The sequence below is a fragment of the Theobroma cacao genome, chromosome 1, assembly GCF_053813885.1.
Source record: "Theobroma cacao isolate CCN51 chromosome 1, ASM5381388v1, whole genome shotgun sequence".
NCBI lineage: Eukaryota > Viridiplantae > Streptophyta > Magnoliopsida > Malvales > Malvaceae > Theobroma > Theobroma cacao.
Window position 1 is genome coordinate 17,550,439 of NC_142639.1, and position 27,040 is coordinate 17,577,478.

Consider the following 27,040-nt stretch of genomic DNA (forward strand, 5'->3'; position numbering starts at 1 on the left):
ATCAAGTTGCTTTACAGCTACAACCTAAAATGAAGTAACTCAAATGTGACTACACAGATTCTTTTCAAAAATTTGTACAAGCCACGGAAGACCATATATAATAGACATGAAGCAAAATCTTTTACCTGGCCGGTTTTTTCAAGTTTTCCCTTGTAAACCCGCCCAAATCCACCTTCCCCTATCAAACATTCCTGTCTAAAATTCCTGGTTGCTGTGGCCAATTCTCGGAAGGTGAAAGTTTGTGCTGCAATGTTGTTGTTACCGGTAGCTTTAGGGGCATCGGTATCCTTTGTAGGTTCAGGTGCCGAGGTCTGTGGCTTAGGATTATTCTCTGTAGAAAGAAAGAATGAATGAATTCAATTTATGTTCCTTATCTTTGCGTTGGAGAGATACGAGAAAGAAAAAGGAAGTATTAGTCTGTTACGTTATTGCATTGCTTGTTGCACCTAAGTGCTTCAACATGAAATATTTTTGGCCTCAGCTAACAAGAAAAATATAAAAGAAACCTTAAAAAAACTATTGAAGCAAGAACAAAAAACAAAAGGCGCCTCCACATTGTAAATTCAGGAGGGGGTGAAATGTGACATATATACCAGGGCGTTGCCGGGGAAGAAGAGCTTGTCTTGGAGGGGCAGAGTAATAAGAAGTCTGCGACCTTCTGCTGGGATTGTTTAGCCTTCTAGCCTTCTTGTCTTGGGAAGAAAAACATGAAAAACAACTCATTTCTTAGGATTCCTTTGGGAAACTTTCTGTAAATCTTTTCTCCTTCTTGCTATGGTACAAAGCTATATATATGTATCTGAAACTTATGATTTAATCAAAGCAACGCGGTGGCTGCATGGAATCCATAGAATGCTTGTATTTAATCACATAAAAGGCCTACAAAAGCCAACTCCAAATCGACTTGGATTTGGCAATTTCTGTAACATCTTCAACGTATGCCAGCTCCTAACTAATAGAAAATTAATAAACAAAAGAAGAAAAACAAATCAACTAAACCTCTCTCCTTAATTTAAAATAAGAAACCCCAAAAACTACGTCAACATCTGGACTATAACAAAACCAAACTGTAGGAGGTTCCAGGGAGAAATCCCAGATCATTAAACGCCATGGAACATTAAGGTGAAAATAAATATTCACCATATAATAGGAACAAACAAGAAAACGTATTTACTGTCCTTGTCGGTTAGAAATGAAACGGAAGTATCCGTGGAAAATGGAGAGAAATGTGGGATCCTCTCTTTGTGTGTGGAGATTGTATGTTTTCCGTTTTATACAAGAGATAATATATATTATGACTCCAACTTGACATCTTAACGTAGTTGAATGCATTAAGATAATGTCAAAATTCAGAGTAAAAAACCCATTCGAAGACCAAAATAGTTGTCAGGCGGAGGCTTGAAGCTGGACAGATCAGTGGCGGGTATTTCATACTTGGTAATCGATTCATGATTTTGGCCAACTCATCACTTTGGAGGTTGTAGGCTTAACGTGCCTTGGACTAATGAGGAGTTTAACAACAGTCTTTGGATGATCTTTGATTTTGTTGTTGGATTGCCATAACCATATGGAGCTTTTCTTTTCTTTTTTAATTTTTAATGCTTGCTTCCATTCATATTCAGGTAGGTTATTATTGGCATTGCGTTCGACACAGCCATTACTTTAGTAAGTACCATAGAAAGAAAATATATTATAATTCAAATATTCTAGAGATAATATGAATTATGTGCCCCAAGGACAAGATGGGGGACAATCTTTTTGAGGCCCAACTCACAACATGCATGCATGATCATGTCTATTTATACGTATTGTTGTTCTTATTGTTAATTGAATGTTTGCTTAGACAAACTGTTTTCAATTCATGAATAGTAAAAAGAAAAAAATATTAAATTGTTTAAAAATTTTAAATAATTTTTTATTCTTCTATTGTATTTAATTAAATTTTTATATTTTGTTAAAGTAAAAAAAATTATTAATTCAAAAAAATATAAAAATTATTAAATGATTAAAAATTTATTTAATTTTTTTTAATTAATTTAAAAACCTTTTTAAATAGTACATTAAGAAAGATAAAATTTTTTCATATGTTGTGATTGTGCCAGCTCACTTTCCTGTCCTAACATCTAGGAAAAAGACGCAGAATCCGTCCCCACCTTGCCCTTGTATGCTCAGAAATCAATTTACACTTGTAAATTACAATTTGTATAAAGTTTTTTTATTCCATATACTTGCATTAGTATTATTCTATTAGTATTTTTTCTAATATAGTAGATAATTAGAGTTAACAAAAGTCCACTCAACTGTGAACCCAATTGAACTTGATTTAATTAGAAAAAATAAACAAGTTGAACCTACTTAATCAAAATCGAAATTAATTGATTCAAAATGATTTGAACTCGAAATGGATCTGAATTTAAATGCCATAACTCGAAATAACCTCTGAACTACATAAAAAAAATTCAAATAACCCTGTCAAACCCTGTTCTATAAAATAATTACGACGTCATTTACATGCTCGATAGAATGTTTGCATATTTAGGAAGTTCGAGAAATTGTTAAAAGACGATATTGCCCATAATGGTACCATTAAGTCGATTAAGCCTCGAACTAGTTCAAATAGAAATTTTAAGGTGAAATTAAGAGTTTCACAGTCCAAAGATGACTCAAAATGGTAATTCGGAGTTCGATAATCAATTTGGAGTTAAACCGAAATTTTCACTATCTAGGGGGCAAAATGGTCATTTGCCACCTGAAAATAAAATGGAAATTTTTAGAAAAGATTTTTTTGGCCCCATTTGATTTATTGGAGTATGATTTAAGTATTGGAGTATGATTTGAGGTTTAGAAGTGAAAAATTTTAATTTCGGTATAATTTAGAGTATAAGGGCGAAATGGTAATTTTACCGCTCCGGTGGCAAATTGGTAAATTTTCACCCCCGATACTTGTCAAGACCAAGGGATTTTATTCATCATGGAAATGGATAAACATGAGAAATGTGTGATGGAGAATTAAAGAATTAAAAGTCAAATATTTAAAATTTGAACCAATAAGAAAATGCTATGTGTCATGCTTTTATTATTTTATTGTTTCTTTATAAAAAGGTATAAAAATCAGCCCATTTCTCCCATAGTGGTTGGCCAAACCAGAAGAGAAGAGAAACCAAGGAAGAACAAACCCTAGGTGGGAAAAATCAAAGAGAAAGTGTTGGAATTCAAGGATTTGATCAAGTAAAGGTAAAATTTCTTTGATTTTGCTAGTGATTTACCTTACCCATGCATTTCTCCTTAATTTCCATGGTTGAAAAGCATGCTTTCATGGTGAATTCATGGCTGGTCAAAATGGGTATGGAGAGAGAATGATCTTGGATTGGTTTGATTTTTAGGTATGTTAGTGTTTTTTGGTGATTAATGATGTGTAGCATGAAAACAAGTAAAGAAAACCACCAAAGGTTTGGTGTCCATCAATAGACTCACCGTTTGTACAAACCAAAAGCTTTCTAGGTGCCCAGATAACTACTCATCGGGTACGATTTCCTTGCCTTTACCGGAAGGCTTTCCTCCTAGACACATTGCAAAAATTTACTCAATTCATCACATTAATGCTAAATCACTGTATATTTGACTTAAATCCTATACTAATGCATGGTATGAAATGCAATAGCCAAAAATAGCTTAAACGCGGTATTAACCTATTTTTGGCATTTTACCTGATAAATTGCTAACGCGCTCCATTTTAGCTCTAAATTGTCCCATTCTCTCTCCAACATTTCTAACCATTAATTATCAGCCAATATTCCTCTAAAATCACCAAAATCAGCTCACTCTCTTCCTTGAAAAATTCGGCCAAAAATGGGACATTAACTCAGTTAATTTTCTACTTTGTTTTTCTATCACATTTAACCATTTTTCATCATTTTCTCTTCATTTCTCTTAGATAAAAATCAGATTATCATCATTGTACCTCATTGCAGATTCATCCAAGGGTGGGCATTGTGAAAATTTAATGCTTTCTTGCCCAATTTAATTTCTAAACACATTTAACTAACTAAAACTATCAATTTAACTAAAAATCAAAACCTAAAAATTTCAATTTCTCTCCCCTAGAATTTCGTCCAGCCCTTGATGTCACTTTAGATCTCTCTCCTCAAGCATGCTAAATGGAAACAAAGGCATAAGAAAGGTAGAAATCAAGCTAAAGTCGAAAAATCTTACCGTTAGACGCGTAAACGGACGAAAAACGCGAATTCCCCTTTGAATTTTCTTGTTTCTCTTTGGTTTTTTTTTTCTTCCTTTCCTCTCTATTTTCTCTCTTGTTCTCCCTTATGGCCGACCAGCACTTAAAATGGGGTTTAAATGGGCTGACTTTTCATTAAAATAATATTATATCATTTTTAAAAATGCCACGTGTCACTTTCTCATTGGCCCATTTTTAAAATTTCATCCATTTGTTTCCAAATTTTCACCATACACTTGTCCCACATATCCATAGCTTAGATAAAATTCTCAGACTTATCCAAAGTCTCGGTGGAGTAATTTTTGAAATTTACACTTTTACCCCCATAAAAGTGAAAAATTACATTTTTACCCAAAAAACTGAAAAATTGCCCATAGACATATTTTTCATCCCTTATACTCATACCATTCTCCAATTTGTCAAATTTGATCTAAATTCTCTCAAAATCTCAAATTTTATCCGCGGGTGGTAAAATTACGATTTTACCCCTACACTCCAGAAATCACCAGAATTAAACTTTTTCACTTCCTATCATTAAATTATACTCCAAATAGTTAATCTTGGTCAAATATTTTACTCCATTATCAAATTATTAACTTAGGTGATAAAATGATGATTTTACCCCTGAACATCAAAATTTTCAATTTTACCCCTAATGAACCCTCAAACTCCGAACAATCATTTTTAGTCATTTCTTGACTATAAAATATTAAATTTCATCCTACGATTCCTATTTGAACTAGTTCAAGGTTAAATCAACTCAAGTGTACCGTTAGGTACAATACCGGGTTTCGTCTATTCTTAGATGCTTTCCTAGCATAATAACATGTTATTCAGTGCATGTATGTCATGGCATGTGTTTATAGGGTCGGGTTTTACAACAATTATACTTGTTTGATGCTTTTATTGAATGGTGAGTTTAAATTATAAAATATTATGTTTTCCAATTAAAATATTTTTTAATAAAAATGAGATTTATACTGATTTTGAAATCAAATATTTTTTGAGAAAATTGAGTATATGGAGACTGTGTTGAATTTATGATTTTATATGTTATTGAAATTGTGGCTTATGACACTATGGTAGCATGATGGCTAAATTTTTGGGGTTAGCATGAAATATATGAATAGTTTTGGATTGATCTCGGTAGACTGAATTAAATTTTATTCGCAATATTATGCTACTAAAAATTTTATGAGTCTGGTGGTATATTAAACGGTCACTGCAGTGGTGGGGGTTTCCGTGGACTGCCTATGAGACGGGCACGGTAACCCAATTATATACCTACCTCCGGGGGGAGATGTTGGATGAAGTATCTCCTGAGGTAAGATTTGAGTGCACCTCACGTTCGGGCCACCACGTGAGAGTGAGACTCAGCCAACGCCAAGGAACGGCTGTGTGTTAGATGTGAAAACATGTTTATGGGTATGAGACATTTAACAGCCTTGGCGGTCTCAGTGAGATACCTTGACGAAGGTACTCGCGAGAATGATTCTGGTAGGGGCCAAGTTTAAGAAACTCATAAGTCAGGGAAATTTTGATGAAAAGAAATTGTTTGGTATAGATTGAAACGAATTTTACGTTATGAACATTATTGAGATATAACGTTTTTATATTATCTCCATCTACTCGACTTTAGATGCTTTTGATGGTAATTGTTTACTCACTAGGATTATGTAATCTCACCCCTCTTTTATCCATTTTTTAAGCTCAGGACAGTTTATTGATAGTTGATTAAGACGAGAATTAATCTCGGAGTTGCATTCTAGAAAGTAAGGGTTCGTAGCCCTACACCTTTTTGGTCAGTTGGGGGCCCACGTATCACTGTAAACGAAATTTCATACTTTAATTATCTTTATTACTATGTGAATAAATTTATTTTACTCCTACGCTACAAAAGTTATTTTAGGAAGACTTTGAAAATATTGTATTTTAAGAAAATAAAATATTTTATTTAATGTTTTTATTATATTCAAGTAGATATAATTTTACTTTAAATGAATGTTTTAAACTTAAAAATTTAATTTAAATCATGAAATATGTGTTTCCACTTACATATTACATTTTTTACGAATTTCGAAAGTTTCGAAAAAGAAAAAAAATGACTAAAATACCCCTGTGAGACAAATAAATTTTCATTGTTTTTGGATAGGAAAATGGTCCATATCGTTTCAAAACACGATTTTAGTTACTGTCGATCACAGGGGAGATAAAAAACTGATATGAAAGCCTTGCGAGGTTTTGGTCAACATTCGAGGTAAAGAATGTCTGACGAGACTTCGCGACGATTGCCACGGGCTCGATGGGAGTTCCGAGTCGTGACAAACCCATTATTCTTCCATTGCGTTCAATTAATCCCCCTCACTTTTATTTTGGATTAAATAAATCTTATGATTAATAGTTGATTAATTGTCATTAATTAAAATGAAACTTGTCATTTTATGCCTACATGGCATTAATCTGATGTCAATATGGATGGTAAAAAATGTCATATAATCATGTCATAATGTCACGTGATCATGTCATAATGTCACATTATCATGCTACGATGTCATTTAATATGATATGTCGACATGCCACGTGGCATAGAATGACAAATGGCATTTTGACTAAACCAATCATTAGTTATAAGAGTTTATTTGACTCAAAATAAAAATATAAGGGCTTATTTGATTCAGAATAAACGTAAAAAGATTTGATTGAACGCAATAAAAGAGTAAAGGTATACTTGAATTTTCTTAAATAGTTTAAAGATTTTTTTAGATATTATGTCAATTTAAATTTATTCTAATTTAAAAATCAACAATATGAATTTAAAATAATTTGAACTCCAAATAACTGGATTGTCAAACTCGATATGACTCGAATCTTGAAAATGACTTATATTTCCTTCAAACACTTATCTCGAAGTGACCAGATTTAAAATCAATACAATTAATTGCCATCTTTACAACTAATACTTAATTGCAAGTTTTGCTTAGGGAAAACTTGGGTGATAATTCTTTCCTTTCCTTTCATTTCATGATTAATACTCATTAATTTGTTACAATTTGAATTTCACAAGTAATACATTCCACATCGAGACAGTATTTCAATAGGTACGCAAGTCCATTTCAAATTGGAGTGTCTTAAATTCAAACTATAATTAATAGTGATAAATATTTGGCTAGTTATTTCATGTTCCAATATATTAAAGTCACTTCAAGTTGTTAATTTTAGAACATAAATTCAAATTTGTAAAGGATTTAATGAGGCCTTTTTGGGATTGAATCAATTTTTGCTCTATATGTAGTAATAAGGTTTGAGTTTAAATCACTATAGGTATAACTATCTTTTTGAGTTTGACGATTCTGAACATACCTAATTTTGGCTAATGTATTTCTATTCCTTTAAATGCCGTTCTATACAATAAGAACAAGCATAAAAAGCTATGTCACATAGAGAATATCTATCTCACATGAAGAGCAATGAAAGTAACTCAGAGCAAATAGTATAGTTCAATGAGAATTCATCATTTCGAACTGTCACAGAAGTAATGTCATGATGAGTACTCTAAACCACTCCAATAGCAGCACTCACATCACTACCAACATTTTGAGTAATAAAAGGTATAAAAGCACTCATATTTATCAGATCATGAATGCCCTTCAGATGTAGCATTACTTTAACCTCTCTTTCTAAATCAACAAAATCGTCATTTCTAGGAAACCTCTTCTAACCTGACTCCTCACTTGACTAATCACTATTCGCATCATCACATGACTGTTTGCTCTAAAACTTTGAGATATCTTGTTCCTCCACTTAAGGACTAACCTTTGCACTTGAAGTTGATTCTTTCTAAAAGAAAAATGGAAGAAAAGTATTTTAGTAAGACGATTGTGAGTATAACAAAGATGAGATAAGAAGAAAAATGAACAAGCTTACTTGACAAAAAGCTTTACTCCTCTTAGAAGGAATCCATTGCAAAGACATTTCATTGCTACTAATAGAGGGAGTATGGAATCACACTTTAAGATCATGTACAACAAAAGAGGTCCACCCCTCAAGACACTCTCTTTAATAATCAAACCCACCAATAATGTGAATCCTTAATTTGTCAAGGGTTGAGACAATACAATTCTTGAATTTAACTACATGATGTTGAAGCACTCCAAAGAGAAATGAAGAAATACAAGTGGAAAAGTTATCGATTGAAAGGGGTTCAAGTAGAATTGGTTAATCATGTCCAAATTAGTGTGTCACCCTACAGGGAGAATATACCTCCACAGAAAGTGAATCCCTATCAGCACCTGGACTAGCCTTTTCAATCATAGAAGACAATTGAGAAGTATGAACCCATAGTAAAATGTTAACTTTGTGTACACTTAATTTCCTTATTTGAAATAGTTATTTGTCAACTTAAACAACAAGATCACCAAAGTTGTTGTTTGGTCGCACATAAGGCCTTGGAGTAAATTCTTTCGCCACATCCATCACCTCAAGATATTATTCTTCCAAGTCTAATCATGTCATGCCGAAGCCCTATATTTGTCCTTCAAGGTGTCACTTAAAGAGAAAGACACAGAAGATTGATAAGAAAAAAAGTTCCAAAATAATCTTGCCTAACACAAGGAAGTTCTAAAAGAACCTTTACATCTTTAAAAAGTGAGGGTAAAATCTCCCCAAACAATAATCATAATGTGCAAAAATGTGTTTCACTTTAAAAAAAAAGGACACCATATCTCAATTCTTCTCTCCCTACCATAAGGTGACTTGTACAAAATCAAGTATTCTAGTGTTGGTAGGCGTAGTAACATAAGTGGAGTTCTTCAACACTTTCTCCATCCACTCATCCTAGCCCTAGACCCATTGTGAGTTGAAACCAAACTAATTAGTGACAGAAAGTGGGAATCCATGCTTAATTTGAACTCTAACTCAAACAATCCTAAGATGGAACTCCTTTTGTCTAGAGCTACTTCAAAGCAAATATGCTTCTAATAATATCCAACAGGCTCACATGGATGTTAATTCACTTGCCTTACACGTACTTCTTCTCATAATGACGTCATCCTCCCAATTTCAAGCATAAGGGGAACTTCACCAATCTTCCCTACTAGCAATTTCTTAGAAGTTATAATAGTACCTTTCCTCTTCTTCATGAGAATAGCTCTGCTTCGTCATAGAAGACTTTTGGCATAAAATGAGTCTTAGTCATGGAAGAAAAAATTGAAGATACCTACAAGCGTGAAAGCTAACAACGAGCTAAGTACTCATATGCATTATCATTGCTATCTACACACAGTATTACACTTTTCAAATATGCTACTACAAATAGTCTTCACAACTATTTTACATATTTATTCTTACATATATTTGTTTCAAGAAAATGCATAAATAAATAAATCAATATATATATTCCTGTATATATATTATAATAAAAAGGGGGCACAGCAAAGTCCGCACACTTGCTTCTTACTTGTAAGAGACTTGCGTAATAATTCCTTCTTTTCGTTTCATTTAATGATTAATACTTATTAATTTGTTAAAATTTGAATTTGACAACAAGTTATGCATTCCATGTAAAGGTAGTATTTCAAAAGGTAGTTAAGTCCACTTTAAATTAGAGTGTTTTAAATTCAAACTATAATTAATAGTGATATATATCTTTCTAGTTATTTCATGTTCCAATTTATTAAAGTCACTTCAAGTTGTTAGAATATAAATTCAAATTTGTCAAGGATTTAAATGAGGCCTTTTTTTGTTTGAATCAATATTTACTATGTATGTAGTAATCAAGTTTGAGTTTAAATCAATTAGATATAAGTGTTGTTTCAAGTTTGATGTTTCTATAAATACTCGATTTTAACTAATGTATTACTATTCCTTTAAGTGTTGTTTTACAGAATGAGAACCAATATAAAACAGTTATGTCACATGGAGAACAATTATCTCACATAGAGAGCTGCGAAAGTAGCTTAAAATAAGTAGTAGGGTTCATGAGTTATTCTCATATTTGGGACGTTTTAAAGAGTTTGGCTTAGTGACTCAGATATAAAGAGAGTTAAAGGGATCTTCTTTTTAATTTTTCCTTAAAGTACACAAGCTTTGTATTTTCTCTCTTTCTCAATAGAACATGTAAAACATTATTAAGTGTCACTGAACTCCATTATGTCATTAAAGCTAAACTTCTTCCCATTACCCAATACACGCACATAGTGGGATAACATGTTGTTATATAATGAATGTATTCTTCCCATCATGAACATGTTCTTCCATAAAGGATGTGCTCTCCCTAAACATGATCTTCTCATTTATCCAATAAGTACTTTTAACCAATTGCTCTTGAGAAAGTGCTCTTAGTTGGTATATATATAGGAAATTGGCCATTTAAAAGACATTAAAATTTTACCAGATTTCTCTCTAAAAGGTCTTCTTAAATACTCTCACTCTCCTTTCTACTCAACTCTATCCTTTCTTATTCTCCACTGCATCCCGCCATCACACTTTCTCTACCTTTTTTCCCCAACTTGTATCTCTCACTTCCTATCACAAAGTACTTTAACACTTTAAAGATTGCTCCAATCTTCCTCTTTGTCACCTCTAGTGCATCTCATTTTACTTGTTGCAACACTTTCTGTCTCAATAGAAGAACTCTTTACAGCTTCAAAAATAAGTCACCATCAAACTTGCGTTCATTTGGCAGTCTATTTGTTGGCATTTAGCTTCACTGGGTTTGGAGGAAGGTCTACTTGCGATTTTTGGGACCATTAAATGAAGAGAAACTCGAAATCACATCTTGTTTTTCTTGTACCATAATAAAACCACCCTGAGCGTGAGAAAAATCCTTCGATTGATGTTCTCATCAAATTTGTCTCTCAAGCTCATTTTTGTTGTAACTGTGGTCTAACTCATACTTCCTCTTTAATGCATGAAATTACTACAAAATTCCTCCCCTAGGAAGCTTTTAGAAATATATAGGAGTAGAAGGAAATTCTGTATGTATACATTTACTTCTGCAATACTATTTTACATGGCAGCAAGCAAAAGCAACCGCTTATTGATTGACACCAACTATTTGTTCAAGAAAACCGTCTTTAAGAGTAGATAAAGGTTTGAGTAATGAAGCCACACTTCATAACTTAAGAAGCATCAACAGCAATCTTCAAGCCCCCATCACAATGACCTCGGATGCTGCAAATGAAATAGTTTCGTCCCTTTGATAGTTTGATTGCATCATTTCCAGTGCTGTAAACCTCAGAGGTTGGAGAAGCAGAGCAACTCTTGTAGCCTTGGATGTCTGCATAAAAATACGTCCAAGTCAGTTACGTAAAATGAACTGAAAATAATAGCTGCTTTGCCTAGACTAGAATAGAGTTTATGCAGAGGTGGATTAATTTTCTTATACCAAGGGCGTCCCCAGCCTTAAACTTTTTCCCCTTTGGCCAGCTCTGAACTTTAAAACTCCAGCCTGAAGTATCACCAACGGTAAACGTTTTTGCTCGAGCCATGTCGGATTGAACTAAGAGCAAAACAAGAGTGCAGGCCAGAACTAAAACTGGGCTTGCACTGCATATTCCCCGGTGAGACATTTTCCTCACCAGAATACTAAGTTCTTATGAGAGGTTGGTATTGGATTACAAAAGGAAGTGCTTGGCTAGTTGGTTTTTATAGAGGATATGCCCACTAAAGGATATGATGTATGGTGTTGGTCATGGCAAGAAAACTTTTGTTTGATAAAGATTTATCAATTGTTGGTGCAACTGAAGCAGAAGAAGAGGGCCAGCCAAAGAATCAAAGAGAAACAGAAAAGCCCCAATATTCCTCCCCATTCCTTCAATCATTATGTGACTGGTGTAAATTTGAAACGACTATTACTTGGGTTAACTTTATTCTGAACCACTGCCATACTTGTTCTGAAATAGTTGCAGCAGAAAACTATAAATCTCGTGAGCTCTTCATCTCTTCGATGTAAAATTGAAAGAAAAGGACCAACCAATTTGGTTGTTACTTTGACAAGCATTTCCTACCTATATTTCTTTAGAATTCTCCTTTCTCGTGACTATTTGGGTGACCAATGGAACACCTACTTAAGAATTCCGTTTAGACCGATGTCCAATGGTGTCAATGTGACGGGCAAGAGACGACATTTGCTTGGTGTTTTTGGTTTTCCTGCCAAGCAAATGGTTTTAAGAATCCAATTTCATTGTTGCTTTCTTCTTCACGTGTGAATCAGAGGAAGAACATGACATTAAATGAAATGAAGAATCCAAATGCATTTGAGTTCTTTGCATCAAGAATATGTGACATTGATTCAATTGTTTGCATGAAGTATAAAGGAGGTCCTAGCTTGCTAGACATTTCCATAGCATTCACAGGATGCTATAACCTAACAACTCAAACTTTGGATTACCCCATATTACATGGAAAGCAAGATTACTGATTTAACTGATTTAGGACATTCTTCATCTCCTTGCATGACCTTTTCAATTAAATTTCCAAACAGAAAGGGCAGGGAATTGAATAAGAGAAGAATAAGAAGATGATGCTGAAAAAAAATAGATGGGATTATTACATAATTTTCCAAAAACAATAAATACAGCAGTATTAGATTACAGGAATATGACATGTTTGGAGTTAACAGAGCAGCAGCGATCATGCCTTCAGGGACACATCAATATTAATGGAGGAGTCTGTTAAGATGATGTCTTTTGAATTATCAGCTTTTGGGTGATCTTGACAATTAAATTTTATTCTCACGTGAAAAGGTTTTATGAATATGAGGTCTCTCAAATCTATATTAGATTTTAACAAGAATTGAATGCAAGAATTGGCACCAAAGTCTTCAATTCTCTCAGGGTTTAAAATCTCTGCTATCCTTGCGGCGAATTTCTCCTGATTGTCATCTTGTAAAACTGGATTTCTTCTAAGTTTTAGATACAGTGCAGCATAAATGATAACCTGTGTGACACCAAAGACATCAATTTCTTCATACCTTTGCAGGACAACTTTAAAGCTAAGACTCAAACTACCTTTTAAAACAAAAACCTAGAAGCAGGTGCAAGCTGTACTTTTATCACTAGTATAGTTATAGAGAAAGAGAGCAAGTGTACCTCGCTTGTTCCAGGACTTGTGTTAACAACACAATCAATGTGAATTCTTTGATCTTCAGAATTCGTATCTGCAGTAGCAATATCATCCTCCATTACCAATTCTGATTCAGGAGTTGAAAAGGCAAGATTGTCCAGTTCATCATACCATTTTTGAGCAACACCAACCTGTATGGACCCAATAATTGGCTTAAGCTACTCAACACAACTAGCCACAGGAAATAACATGAATGTAAGGAAGAAACCTTCTCTGCGGATCCTGCCACACCCTCCACTACTGAGACTTCAGTAGCAGCCCCCCTTGCCTGGCACCATATGCAACTTTCATGCAAAGGTTCTACAAGTTCAGTGTCTGCAGGGATGTCTATGCTTAACTGAATGTCAACCTTTCCTGTTAGAGACACAGCTTTATGAGACATCAAATTTTTGCCTAAAAAAAAGAATCAAACACTGGCCTGCAAGCACCTTTTTCTGTGCACAATAGTTTTGCTAACTTCACCTTTCTTTTAAAGTTTAGTTTTGAAACTTTTGAGGACAAGAAAGGTGAACAACTGGGTTAAGGTGCCCTATTTCCAAACTTTATGATAAAAAAGTAGCTAGAGTGCCTGCCTCAGACACGACAAAATGCTTTGGCTTTTTTATTGAACTGTTACATGATCTTAAATTTCAAGGATATTTCAGAACTCTTGACATTTCCCACTTCATTAATCATTTCAGTATAAAGGAAGTTCTTAGGAGTCCAGAAAAAAATATTCTTTAATAACTTTCCTTAGAAGATTCCAGTAATCACACTTTATTTTATTGGCTTAAATTTGCTGTTGGGAAGATATTAAACTGTACAAAGAAAACTCTATGCCTTCTTAGTATCATCCATATATGCAGAAATTTGCTTGTACTCACTTTTGACATGTTATCAAAATCATGCCATGCATGGTCCACCCATTACTGTATGTTTGGTAAAATTATGGAAGCTTCCAGTTTTATTTACTTATAATACAGTAAAAGTTTGGCTAAAATTTGGTAATATAAATTTCACATCTACAGCTACTATTTCTTCTACATGCTAGCATATAGTTAAAGAATAAAAACAATTCTTATGCCCAGATTTTAGAGATCGGCCATTCCATAGCGCTTTGTGTGCATGGCAGGTCATAGGTTATGTCCATTAGTGCTTGACATATAATGGCAATGCCTGATTTGATTCTTAACATGTGACATCAGAAAGAAATACAGATACACATCCAAGCACCTTAGAAAAACAAACCAAAAAAAAAGGATGGAAACAAAAAAGCAGTCTTAGCTCAGCCCAGGTAAACCCATTTCTTAGTTCTATGTTTATGTGAGATGCAATACTACATAACACAGCCATGCAATTACTTGGAAGGAAGATACCAAAAAAGAAAATAATTGTTAGCAATGAAAAACCAAATTATAATGTCAGCCTAATTATTGAAATCATAATTGAACACAGACTTAGGTAGGCAGACTAGATTAATCTCATTTAAATATTAGTGGAAGAGAAATAGCAACTAAACATTATTTGTGCAAAGAAAGCACAAACCTAGACATTGATAGCGGCCAGTAAACTACCTGGCAACAAACTCAATTGCTGAATATGATCGGTTTGTCCTGTGGAAAGTCCTGCAGCACTGTCAATCAGCCAAGAAAAAACAGTAAAAAAGAAAATCAGTGGAGTCAGAATGAAACCGAGCTCTCTCCTAAACTATCACAAAGTAGAGCGGTACATTATCATATAGGGCTTCCACGACATTAGTAACTTGGCATGACCCATCTATGCGAACTAAAGCAATAAAAAAGCATTGAAAGCTGGAAGGGGATTGAGGGAAGAAGACCAATAGAATCAGGGTTGAAATGAGAACACTCTGCAATTTTGAAAAGAAATAAAATACTCACAGGGCATAAAATCTTTCCAGAGGGAAGGACAACCAATAGGGGAGTCCAAGCATCCTCAGATTAGAAAACTGGAAACTTGAACAGATTCCAGATTCTCTACTTAGTTTCAGAACTCCCTGACCAACTTGAAATGCACATTAGGAAATGAGTAATGCTTGGAAAACCTCACTAACATCTATTTAAAGAGGCAAAAGTAACACAGCCACAAAAATTTAGTACCAGTGTCACACATGACTACGTGATTTTGGAAGGTTGTAACACTTGATATGAGGCCAGTATATGGAAACCCCTCTAGTGCTAAGTCAGTATCAGTTTGACATTGCAACAGATAATCTGGCATCTTTTTCAAGAGGGATAATTTCTCCATGATCAAGTGTCTGCAGAGCTCCAAAATATTTGGAAATCCTTCATAGAAATTGGATAAGAAATGTTAGACATATTCAGCTGATATATAATATAAAGCAAACAAAAGAAATATAGAAAAGTAACTTTTAACCTTTGACAACTTCTATTATTTCTCCCGATGCAAATTCCATGACCCATAAAGTTTGAAAGCTGCAAACCACCATTAAGTAGAATAATAAGAATCAGATATGTAGCCTACTGATTCAAGGCATTTGTGATAACATTAAAATCAAGGATGGTGTAGAAGCACGCAAGTCAACATTGCTAGCTTGGCACCAAAATAGATAGTAGTATATTTTATTAACTTAAAGTTAAAACAACCAATAAAGCAAAGAAGAAAAAACAAAGCCATGAAAAATAAAAAGAAATTAGGCCTGACTTATGATCTACAAATTAAATCCTCCCAAATTTCTGTTTCTAGTAAAACAATGAAGCCAGAGGTTCCACTATTCTGCCAACAAGTAATTGGAGTATGTTACCAAGAGACCTTTGACCAAAACTAGAGCAAGACAATACGTTTACCAACCGTGCAAAGTCTAGAAGTTTGGTAAGAACTCTACAAAAAAAGTACCTAAGACTTGTTGATAATAAAAATATAATAATATTTACCTTCGACTGATAATTAAAAAATTATTATCCCCAGACTTTATCAGATGCCAAGGACACAATAGTGTCTGGGAACCATGTTTTTCACACTTCACATCAGCATCACTCCCAAAACCCAGCTTATATCTGATCCAAGTCCACAAACTATTACTTTTCTTGTTGATGCTAGATGTTGGATAAACCGTCTCCAAAACCCTCCTTTCCAAATCAGCTCTCCTGATGGCATGATTCTTAACAGATAGGGACAAACCAAAAAAAAAAAAAAGTAAATAATTAAACCCTAATTAAAATACCACTAGCATATCTCCATGACATGCCACTGAGATAAAATGCCAACAAAGGAACAAAAACTTATTCTAATATAGTATATTGCCTGAAAGATGATAGAACAAGAAGGCAGACCAACATCAAGAAGTAGGTAGATAAATCCAGAGCGACAATAGGATAGAATTTCAAAGAATTTATCACTTCCTTTGAATCTATATTTAGCTAAAAATAAGAATATAACAAAGGAGTATCTGGGAGAACAGTGACTCAAATGTTGACAGCCTATAATGCATACTAAATACATTAAAAGAATTGTCATAAACATTAAAACAAAATGGTGTTTTTTACAAAAAAAAAAAATCATAACCAATGTCATATCATGGAGATTTTTATACCCAAGACCTTAGTGCCTGAAATTTAAGATGCAATATCAAAGAATGTTAAGACCCTAAGAACTTACCTCCGAATCTACTATATACAGGCAATCTTCAGTGGCATGATAGAAGGAAGCAGCTGGGCGAAGCAGCTTCGCAGACTCAAATTCCCCATCCTCAAAACCTGGGCAAGAACCAATCTGACATATAAAAAATTTAAGTCTGAATCTAAACTGTTTTGTCCCATAATTCAGCTTATAGCTAATTACAAGAGGAAAAAAAATTGAATAAAGGATAACAAGGATGTAAGAAAGCTCTGAACCCAAAATTTTACATCATTATCTATAAATGATTACAGGTGCAATAAAGCAAAAAGTAAGTGAAATCCATTGGTTGGCTGACCAACAATCAACTGCTGAAATGATGCTGACCTGACCCATTTCAGTTCACCTATGATTTCAAGTAGCCACAAAGGATAAAAGGAATCGGTTTGACATTTTTTTTTCAACTTTTTCCTTTCTGCTTTTCAAAAAGAAACCTTTATGATTTTTACATTCTGCTAAACAGTAAAAGTGATAAAGAAAAGGAAGGCCAGGTACCTACCCAATTTTTTCATTGTTCTATTTCTAATTGTTGCAGTATATATTAAAAATTGTCAGTTAAAAATTACATGGGATAAAATAACCACCATCCAAAATAAAGTCTCCAAAAAGAGCCACTGCAACTTATAAGTTTAACTCCCATACGTACACTGTCCAAAATCTTCCCATCTCCATCAAATATGATTATCCGGTGGTGATTGCTGTCAGAAAGGAACAGACGCTCGGCACTTTCATCCACAGAGATGCATGCTGCAAAAAAAATAATGAGAGTTTTGAGACTATTCTATCTTTCATTTCATCTCATCACTTTAAACTAACAAGACAAAGCAGTAATGTTCTTAAAAATTATACTAACTACATTGATACTCATTCAGTTTTAGACAAATCAAAGGTCCTGCACTGAGCATAGTTTGATCTCATAATTTGATCAAATCATTGATCTCTCTTACAACATTACTGAAATAGCCAATGCACTATATGGAAACTCACAAGAATAGTGCCATGAAAAACATATACCTGGGAAGTAAAGAAGTAAATTCTGCAGTGCAGAGCAAAAATGGGGTTCCTTAATGATCTCAGCTTCTTTTGACCAGGAGCTTTTCAAATTATGAAGTGCAATAGAATTGACTTGGTTTTGCATGCTTAACTCCTCAATGGCTGCAAAAGGGCAGCACAATCAGAAGACAAAAAAAGTAAATGTATGTGTACATACACGCAAGTAGAATTATCTACCCACATGTGCCCAAGCAAACACCATGCATATCAAAAAAAAAAAAAAAACCATGCAAATCAAAGTTCATAAAACCATACTCATATGTTGATGACAATTACAATGAGTGGAGAATGAAACCCAAAGAGAAGGGGGAGGTTGGAAAAGCCATAACAAAAAGAAATGGTTCAATATGGCAACAACCATGCTGAAAAGAAGAGCATGTCAAAAAAGTCGGAGCTTCAGGAATAGGAGCTGCTCTGCAGGAGGAGAGGAGAAAAAAAAAAGGGGGGGGAAGTTGGGGTGGGGGGGGGGGGGGGGGGGGATGAAAACTTTTGGATATAAAAACACCAAAGAGAGAAACACATGGATAGAGAAGAATTTAGGACAATGCATTTATAGGTACACCATCCCAATTTTCACGCTGTATAAGTTATTTATGCCAAAATCATACTTAGTGGGTCATAATTGTAAAAACAACTAATCCAAATCAAATACTTGAAACAAAAACTTCAGTGGATTTTTTCAAATAAAAGACATGAAAAAGTAATTACAACAACTGATAAACAGCAAAATACAATTGACAAAGCGACAATCACAGTCAGTACTTTAAGATATGATATTGACAGTGAAGGCAACCATCCTAGCTACAGCAGATAGCCCACATTCATAAGATATCCTTCAAATGATTTCCTCATTGTGCAAATTAAAAAGCTCAAAGTTCGGAGAATCATACTAAGAATTTTGGCATCTAAAGGCTGAATATTTTGTATGGGAAGTAATATCTCAGTTGTTCTAAAATGTAAAAGAGACTGCAAGCAGCAATAGTTCCATTTCTGATGCAACATCCTCACTATAAAAACTACATTGTTGCAAGAGAATTAGTCGCTACACATAAAAAAAAATGCATACCTTTGTTAAGCATTGCTAGCTCCAGGTCCTTCTCATGGAAAATTAGAGGATTCTTAAAATCTTTAGATAAAATGTAGCTTGCTCCATCTGTCAACTAAATATATAGAGGAAAAAAAATAATCATAAAGCAGTTTTAAGAAGTCATTACATAGTGTTAGAATAATTCATCGCAAAAGATCTAAGCAAAGTTTTAGAATAATTCCTAGCAAAAGATCCATGCTTAGATTTATTTCCTAGTTCCAGATTGCACTGAGGTGTCAATGGAAGATATGGGAAAGTGCTCTACTGTGATATCCCTTTGTTTCTTTTTTTTCCCTATTTCATTATCTTCCCAATAAATTATCAATTAGCAAATATAATGTGTAAGTGCATAAAAGAAGAGGTTAGCAGAAAATAGTATCCCATAAGCATTGATGCTATGTTGAATGCCTACAGAAAACAGAAGAATAACAGCTCATGGGTTCCTTTTGAGCAGCCAGGGGAACCTTATTTGACACCATGACTTAATTGTGAGAATATGATTTTGAAGTAAACTTCAACTCTCACAAATTATGGGAAAGGATTTCATTCACGGGCAAGTATGGCTTTGTAACCATATAATCTAATATCAAAAATTTACCTCAGAAAACCTCTTGTTTGACAACAAAATAGGAATAGTAATGTATTCTTTCATTATCAATTGAACAAGTTGACTTCGATCATCAGCAGAGCAAAGTGAACTGCAATCCTGGAAACCAATAACTCGTAGCCAAGGAAACCTACAATAGCAAAACATAATAATTTTTCTCAGAGGAAAAAAAAAACCTCAAATGTTCAAGAAGCTTAGAGAAACAAATATCCACTATCTCTCTACCTCTGCTGAAGTAACTTCACTTTTTCAAATATAACAACCACATCACATCCTACTTTCTCTGAATTCTCAAAGAACCTTGTGGCAACAATTAAAAACGTCCCATCCTTTTTTAACGAATCCTTGTTTCCGTCAACTCTATTTAACCAGCAATGATAAGGACCTGTATATGCGTTTTAGAAGTTTATGCAATGAAAATTTTGCAGCAAACACAACAAAAGAATATATATTGAGAATCCCTGAATACTAATTTTCGAGCAAAAGAAAACAGGTAGTAGATTTGAATACCTTGAAGCTGATCGAAGGCGGATTCAATGAAAGACAACAAATGGATTGCAAAAGGAGGGTCCTGAGATGGTTGTGAAATTGTTGAGTGCCTGAAAGAGACTGTCATTTGTAAATTAGGAGAGCCACAAAAATACACAAATTTCGAAATCAATGCTACGGTAAGAACCCAAGTTGAAATATTTTAAAATGAAAATGAAGTGGCCCATGTATCGGAAGAAAAACCTGAAAATCTCTCGGAAAATCTATTGTTCATTTGATTGCATTCATGAAGGAAACGATTCGAAGAGGAAGCTACTGAGTTGAGCGATCGTGTAGACGGTTGACAATGATAGCCTGAGTTTCGCAGAAAAAGTAATCAAAATATAATCAATTGGAAACAAAAATGAATTAAGTTAAGGCCAAAAACAGAAAAAGACCTGAGGAAAAACGGGGCAAAATGCTGGAAATTTGTCTGAGATGACGATGTCTCAGAGACATTTTCTATGTTATTTCCCAAGGAAAACAAATTGGGATTCTCCTTGACAGTTTACTGAGTCCAATTTTTCTTTTCTGCAATTCCGAGCTTGAGGTATCGGCTGGGGGTTTTCACTCTCCGGGTACCGGGTAGGGTTTAAGCTATCCGTTAGCCACCCGAGTTCATGGTCAGGTCAAGTCAGTTTAATTTCTTGGGCCGGGTTAAACCAGAGCTTTTGGGCCTTCCTTTCTTGAGTTCCCAACAACATATATTTTATATTTATACTTTATATTACATTAATTCTTAATCTCACTTTTACATGTCAATCAAATTGAAATGTTTTTCTCTCTTCTTTGAAGAATAAAACCACAAGGCACATATTTTTTTCATCCACATAATACTTAAAAAATTCTCTAAATTATTTTAAAAAATTCAAATAAATCATTTATTCTTTTATTATATTCAAAATGTAAATCAAGTCCTTATTTTTATTACAACTATTCTTTTATTACATTCAATTAAACTTTTATATTTTGATGTTGAACCAAATTAGTCTTTATAATTAATAGTCAACTGATTGTTGTTAATCAATGTACCACTTGTCATTTTATAACATACGATGCTAACATGAAATATTGATATGTCACAGTAAATGATGACATGATATATTAATATAACATAATAATATGACCATATGACATTTTTTACTATCTACGTCAACATCGCATAGGTGTATAATGACAAGTGATATTTTAATTAATAGAAATTAATTAGTCAACCATTAATCTTAAAAACTTATTTGACTTTAAATAAAAATATAAAATCTTAATTAAACGTAATAATAAAAATTTATTTAAATTTTCTTAAATAGTTTAAAATTTTTTTAAAATATTATACTCTTTCTTATTTAACCTTGTTGAAATGTCTAAATAGAATTTAATTTATTGTCAGTAGTAAAAAAATTTTCCATTCCTTTGGTGTTTTTTCCTATCATATATTACGATAATTTAAAGTCTTATTGTAATTAAGAATGGGTACCTAATAATCCCTATAATTAAAAGACACATTATGAAATTGCTTCCAAATGTAGTGAAGTTGAAATTAAGGCTGTATGATCTGCCATTGATAATTATTTAATTACTTTTTTGTGCTTTTTATTGATGGAACTATATATCCAGTAATAAATTTCATCAAATAGTAGTTTCTCTGTAAAGTGGTTAAGTTTGATGGATTTAAAGAGGGGGAAGCAGTGGCTGGCAAAGGCAGAGAACAAAGGTACCTTACCTTGACATGACTTGGAGCATAACATCTTCATCTTCTTTTTATGGTTTTTTCCCCAACCATCTTCCTCAGCCCCAAATCCAAACTAGCTAGCCTAGGTGCTTAGCCTTTTCTTCGAACCCCTTATTGCATCCCATTCTGCTTGCCAGTGTTGTTTTGTCTCAAAGAAGGCATCCAAGGAACATGGATGAAAAGAATATATATAGATGGAAAATTCAATGCCTTTATTTTCTTTTAACCTAAAAAATTCAAAAGTTTCAAATTTTTAAGGAATGGGTTAATTCTCAACTTATGATGATTAAGTTCAAGCTTGCACAATGATTTGGCTGAAAATTCTCTCCTTTTCCTGTTTGATTTTAAATGACAATTACAAATTTAGCATTTTACTTTGCCAAGATGTACAAAGTGGTTCTAACAAAAATGTAAAGTTTGCACCCAAAACTTTCAAATCATGTATCATTTTAACTTAAATTCTAATACCGTTGAAACAATCGACCTATATGCTTTCAATTCGACCAATACTATCATGTCACGTGTACATCATGTGTAACCATTAGCATCTTTTCCAACACCATATATATATATAATGAATCCATTGTTGGATGCCACATGACATTCATGTGGAATTTTCACAAAATATTTAACATGTGACATAATTACTTAACCCGATGCTGCAGAAGTAAGTTAAGTTAAACTATGTTAGAGTCTGAGTTAATATGATACACTATATTTGAAAGTCTAGCATTGTAAATTTTTTCTGTTAATTATCAATTTATACATTCATTGTTATTCAAATGCCAAATGTATAATTAACTCAAGAATCAAGAATCCATTATGAATTAAGTTGAAGGTTTAAGAGAGAGGTAATACAATAGAAAAGAAAGGGGCATGTGGTTTTGCTGATGGGATTTGAAACCCAATGGTATATATTCATCTTGAATATATGCCAAGCTGTTGCCAATTGTGCTAAATTTTGACTGAACAATGGAATTTGTGAGCGTGAATCTAGTACTCTAAGGAAGTGCTAGCTAGACATCTATAAAAGGCATATTGGAAAAAGGTGTTGGAATGGAATCAAATCAAATCAAATTGTAGGAGAAGTTATTAGGTAAAGTTGGAAAACACTGGAGGAACCAATTCTGTAAAAGATCCTCATCATTGGTCATTTTAAAGAGGGGATTGCCGTTACTTTGTGCTGAATTCAAAGTGCATGCCATTCACAAATAATTAATCTACATGACCATTTTCTCCTTCTTGCTACTCATTTAGCTATAGCTGCCCATTATGCCTTTATCATAAATATACTCAACTTGCACATGTATCCCTACAAATTTAATTAAATTACACAGCAAAACCATTTTTTTCTATCTCATAATTAAAATCAAATAGTACAAATTAATTTAAATCACTTGAACCTCATTTTTTGAGTGTAAACAGTAAATCTTAATTATATTTTTATTGAAAATGATGAATAGGATTAATGTAAGATAGAGAAATCAACTAGATATTGGTGACTAAAAGCATATCTAACATATAAATATATATTTTTACTCTCTTGATACATTTTTGTTACAGACTATAGTTTCTTAGGTTATTCTTCTCTACTTATATTAATTTTTTTAATTTCCCTAATCTTGATTTTTATCATCAAAAGTTTGATTCTTTTTTGTAAACATCTTTGAATCAATCTGTTTGATCTATATACGGATTTTTGCCTCTTTGATTTGTCAATATTTCGTAATTATGTATTTCAACCTCCTTGATGGATTGAAATTCTTTAATTATTTTCTTACTATTGTTTTACTGAATCTAGAGTTGTCCATAAGCTCAACTACGACCTGCCCAAGGTCGAGAGCTCGTAACCGTAACCCGAGCTTGGACATAGTTTTTTAGATCCAAACTTGACCCACCTAATTAATTAACTTATTTTATTAATAAATATAATATTTTTATTTAATTTAAAATTTAAAATATTAGAATATTAATATAAAATAATAATCAAATGGACGAGTTGGTTTTAAAAAAAGAAAACCCAATAGACCAAATCCAACTTGGCTTGACTCAACCCTCCAACACCTCTTTGGCATTTATAGCATTAAATTTTTATCACAATCATTTATTTTTCTAATTATCAAGATCTTTAAGAAATTGTTTTTTAACACGCATGCTTCAACATAATTTTTGTTGCACGCTATTTTATATTATTTATTTTTATTCTAAATTCAAAATTTTATTGTAAATAAAAATATGTTGTTTCTTTAAATCTCATTAAAAAATAACCATCAAAGAACAAAGAAATAATAATAGGAATCAAAGCCATATGCAAGACAGTGTAAATGTCATGAATCTCACGTCAATAAAAGATAGAATAAGTCTTCCTCCACTTAATTGACATGTCTTTTCAGTTGAAAGTAAATATTCGTGACAAATGGTATCAGAGCCTATCCAAGTATTCTTCATTGATATAAGACTCTCCGTTAAAGATATCAAGATCGAGGTATTCTCAGATCAAGGTGAGTCACTATTCTCTATGAGTGAAATAGCTTGTGCACCATAGTTGGGTGTGTTAGAATATAAACAAATCTCATCTATGGGTTAAATAGCTAGTGCCAATATTTTTGGCTACCATGTTTCTTTTGGATTGGTCAAGGAGGTTGTGCTTACCTCCATTGTTGATTTGTTTCTTGACCTTTTCATCTGGAGGGGTGATGGTTGCAGTAATTTTTTGTAAGCTGCAGTGGTTGTAAAGAGGGAGACTCTTCCCCTATTGAGTTTATTTTACTTTTATTTATAAAGTTTCCTAATTTTCAAAAGAAGAATATCACAAATTCTTATATCAATAATAGATAAGATGATTTAGGTCTTGAACCTAAAAGTAAATATCTTTCTCTACGAAATAAAAATGTGTTTTAAATTAAAACTATTGATCCATTTCTCACTATAAAGTTGACCTTAATTAATTAAAGAGGCAAGAGCGCCACAATGGAATTAAATACTCTGGCAAAGGTCAAATATATATATATATATATATATATATATGCGATCTAGGAATTGTTGAAAGAAACTAGTAGAGATTTTATTTACGGAAAAAGAAAAAGACATAATAATTGATGAATCAGAAAGCTATGATTGGGTAACATTTATTCAAAGAACAGGAAATGATACAGTTATAATTATCAAATCATGACACTGGCATCTCGACTTTCTCGGCTTATGTGTTGGAGAAGACAAAAGCAAAGTCCAAATGACTCACCCTACCCTAGTATTTCTTTTTTCTTTTTTTTTCCTTTGAGGCAAAACCCAAAAAACACTTCTTCTCATCTCTTCACCGTGACACGCACAGATCTGACACTTTTGCCATTTTGGCCCAGCAGATTCCCTTTCTTCTCTCTCTCTCTCTGCTTTCAACACCAGTGAAGAATGGAAGGAAACCCCCATGCACTCTCTGGTCTCCACCATTCTGATCAACACCTGATCTTCTCCTTCCATATTCCTTTTTTCTATTTTTGCTAAATTCAATCTCCCATCTTTCTTAATTTGTACTGCCTCTACACTCATTAAGCTAAGGAGATCTTTCAATATTTACATGCATACCCACAGAGCAGAGCCCTGGAGAGGCAGGCTAATAATTTAACCAAAAAAACACACACAGAAATTAACCCAAAATTTTTTTTAACTTAACCAAATAATTGAACAAAATCATATGTAAGAAATCAAAGTAAACATATAAACCATACCATCATCATCTATATATGAAACAAGTAGCATACATACATGCAGAAAAATATAGAGTATCTCTCTTCCTATACATTTCTAGTTCAAAAAAGAAAAGAAAAGAAAAAAAAAAAACAAAGAAGTAATTAATGCCAGTGATGATGACGATGGCAACAAACTCCTCACAGAGGACAAGCAGTATTAATGGTGGGACTAAACCGTACTCATAAAGACGACAAACAATTAACAATACGTTTGCCGTCACGACTCTATCATCTTCAACCCGTTCATGGTGGTGCAAATCATGTCTCCACAAATCAAACTCACCTGTTGGAAATAGGGTTTGGACCGCTAGGAACTTCGTGAGCTTTGGCTCCAAACTCTCTACGTGAAGGTTTTGACGATGCTGATGATGAGGAAGAAGGAGAGGAAGAAGAAGAAGAAGTATGGGCGTTGTGAGTTTGCTTGGGGCGGAAGTGGTTCGTGGAATAAGAGGTGGATTTTGAGGAAGTAGCTAAGAGACGCCTTCTGAAAGGGATGGAGGAGGAGGAGGAGGAGACATTGGATGAGTTTAGGGGGTTTGTAGGATGAATGAGTAGAAGGAAAATGAAGAAAAGGGTGAGGAAGAGAAGGAGAGATTGGGGCTTTGCATAGGTCTCTGAGAGTGTTTTAGGCGCTGCCATACAATCAAAAAAAAGAAATAACCACCCCCCAAGAGCCCACAAGGGTTCAATATCCATGAACCAGCAAGCACCACGGCTGAAGAAAAGGAGATGAATGAAAGAAAGAAAAGAGAAGAGAAGAAGCTTCACCAAAAGTGAATATGGAAAGTAGGTTTTGAAATTCGATACACATTTGTTGAGGAACCAAATTAAAGAAGGGGAACCACCTTAACCTGGAATTAAGTTTATATGAAAGGTGTTGGGACTTGATCACTGATGAATTCACCAAATAGCCCCTTTGTTAAGTTTATGAAACTACAAGGATAATAAGGTTTTATTGGGAAATTAATTATAATATATACATATATGCTCATATATGTAGCTTTTTTGGATTATTGCTTTAGCTTCACCATAATGCCCTTACTAGAGCTTGGATAAGAAAGTTTAATTTGTTTTTTCATGAATCATGCATTGACTAATGATTACATACAACCAAATAACCACCTTTGTTGATAGAAGGAATAGTAAATTTTTTTTTCAATGGTTAATTTCTTTTTACCTCGAGAAATTGTTGCTCAATTGTTGGGGCAGAACTAGTTCATGGATCACGTTTTTAGAATGGACCAACATATTACTATCCCATTTAACTCAAAACCCAAACTGTTATAGGTCTTTCTTTTCT

At 33.5% G+C, this 27,040-nt stretch overlaps 2 protein-coding genes across 4 annotated transcripts; both read right to left on the reverse strand.

Moving 5' to 3' along the window:
* Window positions 1–12,756: 12,756 nt before the first annotated feature.
* EMB1974 (NHL domain-containing protein) lies at window positions 12,757–21,069 on the reverse strand. Of its 3 annotated transcripts, XR_016024445.1 has the most exons (18): window positions 20,664–21,069; window positions 20,470–20,580; window positions 20,248–20,346; window positions 19,963–20,122; window positions 19,729–19,867; window positions 19,110–19,203; window positions 18,005–18,145; window positions 17,637–17,737; window positions 16,973–17,086; window positions 16,249–16,475; window positions 15,731–15,789; window positions 15,454–15,639; window positions 15,235–15,358; window positions 14,911–14,969; window positions 13,566–13,711; window positions 13,469–13,488; window positions 13,324–13,391; window positions 13,105–13,171 (listed from the first exon to the last, which is right to left on the reverse strand). XR_016024445.1 is itself a non-coding variant. In XM_018119367.2 (17 exons), exons 1-17 carry the CDS (start codon window positions 20,722–20,724, stop codon window positions 12,866–12,868), a joined length of 2,292 nt encoding a protein of 763 aa, XP_017974856.2. In that variant the 5' UTR covers window positions 20,725–21,055; the 3' UTR covers window positions 12,757–12,865. The 3 variants fall into 3 exon arrangements, 1 of the variants encoding a protein (XP_017974856.2); XM_018119367.2 differs by having other exon boundaries at window positions 12,757–13,171; window positions 13,324–13,488; window positions 20,664–21,055; XR_016024444.1 differs by lacking the exon at window positions 13,469–13,488 and having other exon boundaries at window positions 13,031–13,171; window positions 13,489–13,711.
* A 4,632-nt stretch (window positions 21,070–25,701) lies between these two features.
* Window positions 25,702–26,581, reverse strand: CLE41 (CLAVATA3/ESR-RELATED 41). Its single transcript, XM_007049735.3, has one exon. It carries the CDS (start codon window positions 26,434–26,436, stop codon window positions 26,020–26,022), a length of 417 nt encoding a protein of 138 aa, XP_007049797.3. The 5' UTR covers window positions 26,437–26,581; the 3' UTR covers window positions 25,702–26,019.
* Between the last annotated feature and the right edge of the window lie 459 nt (window positions 26,582–27,040).

Excerpts from the sequence above, each read along its gene's own strand:
- EMB1974 (XM_018119367.2), bottom strand. The coding sequence starts at position 20,724 with ATGTCTCTGAGACATCGTCATCTCAGACAAATTTCCAGCATTTTGCCC. Across the intron at positions 17,738-18,004 it reads TTTACTTCTTTACTTCCCAG|CATGCATCTCTGTGGATGAA; the intron begins GTATATGTTTTT and ends TTTTTTTTGCAG. Across the intron at positions 13,712-14,910 it reads GCAATTGAGTTTGTTGCCAG|GAAAGGTTGACATTCAGTTA; the intron begins GTAGTTTACTGG and ends TGTCTCTAACAG.
- CLE41 (XM_007049735.3), bottom strand. The coding sequence starts at position 26,436 with ATGGATATTGAACCCTTGTGGGCTCTTGGGGGGTGGTTATTTCTTTTT.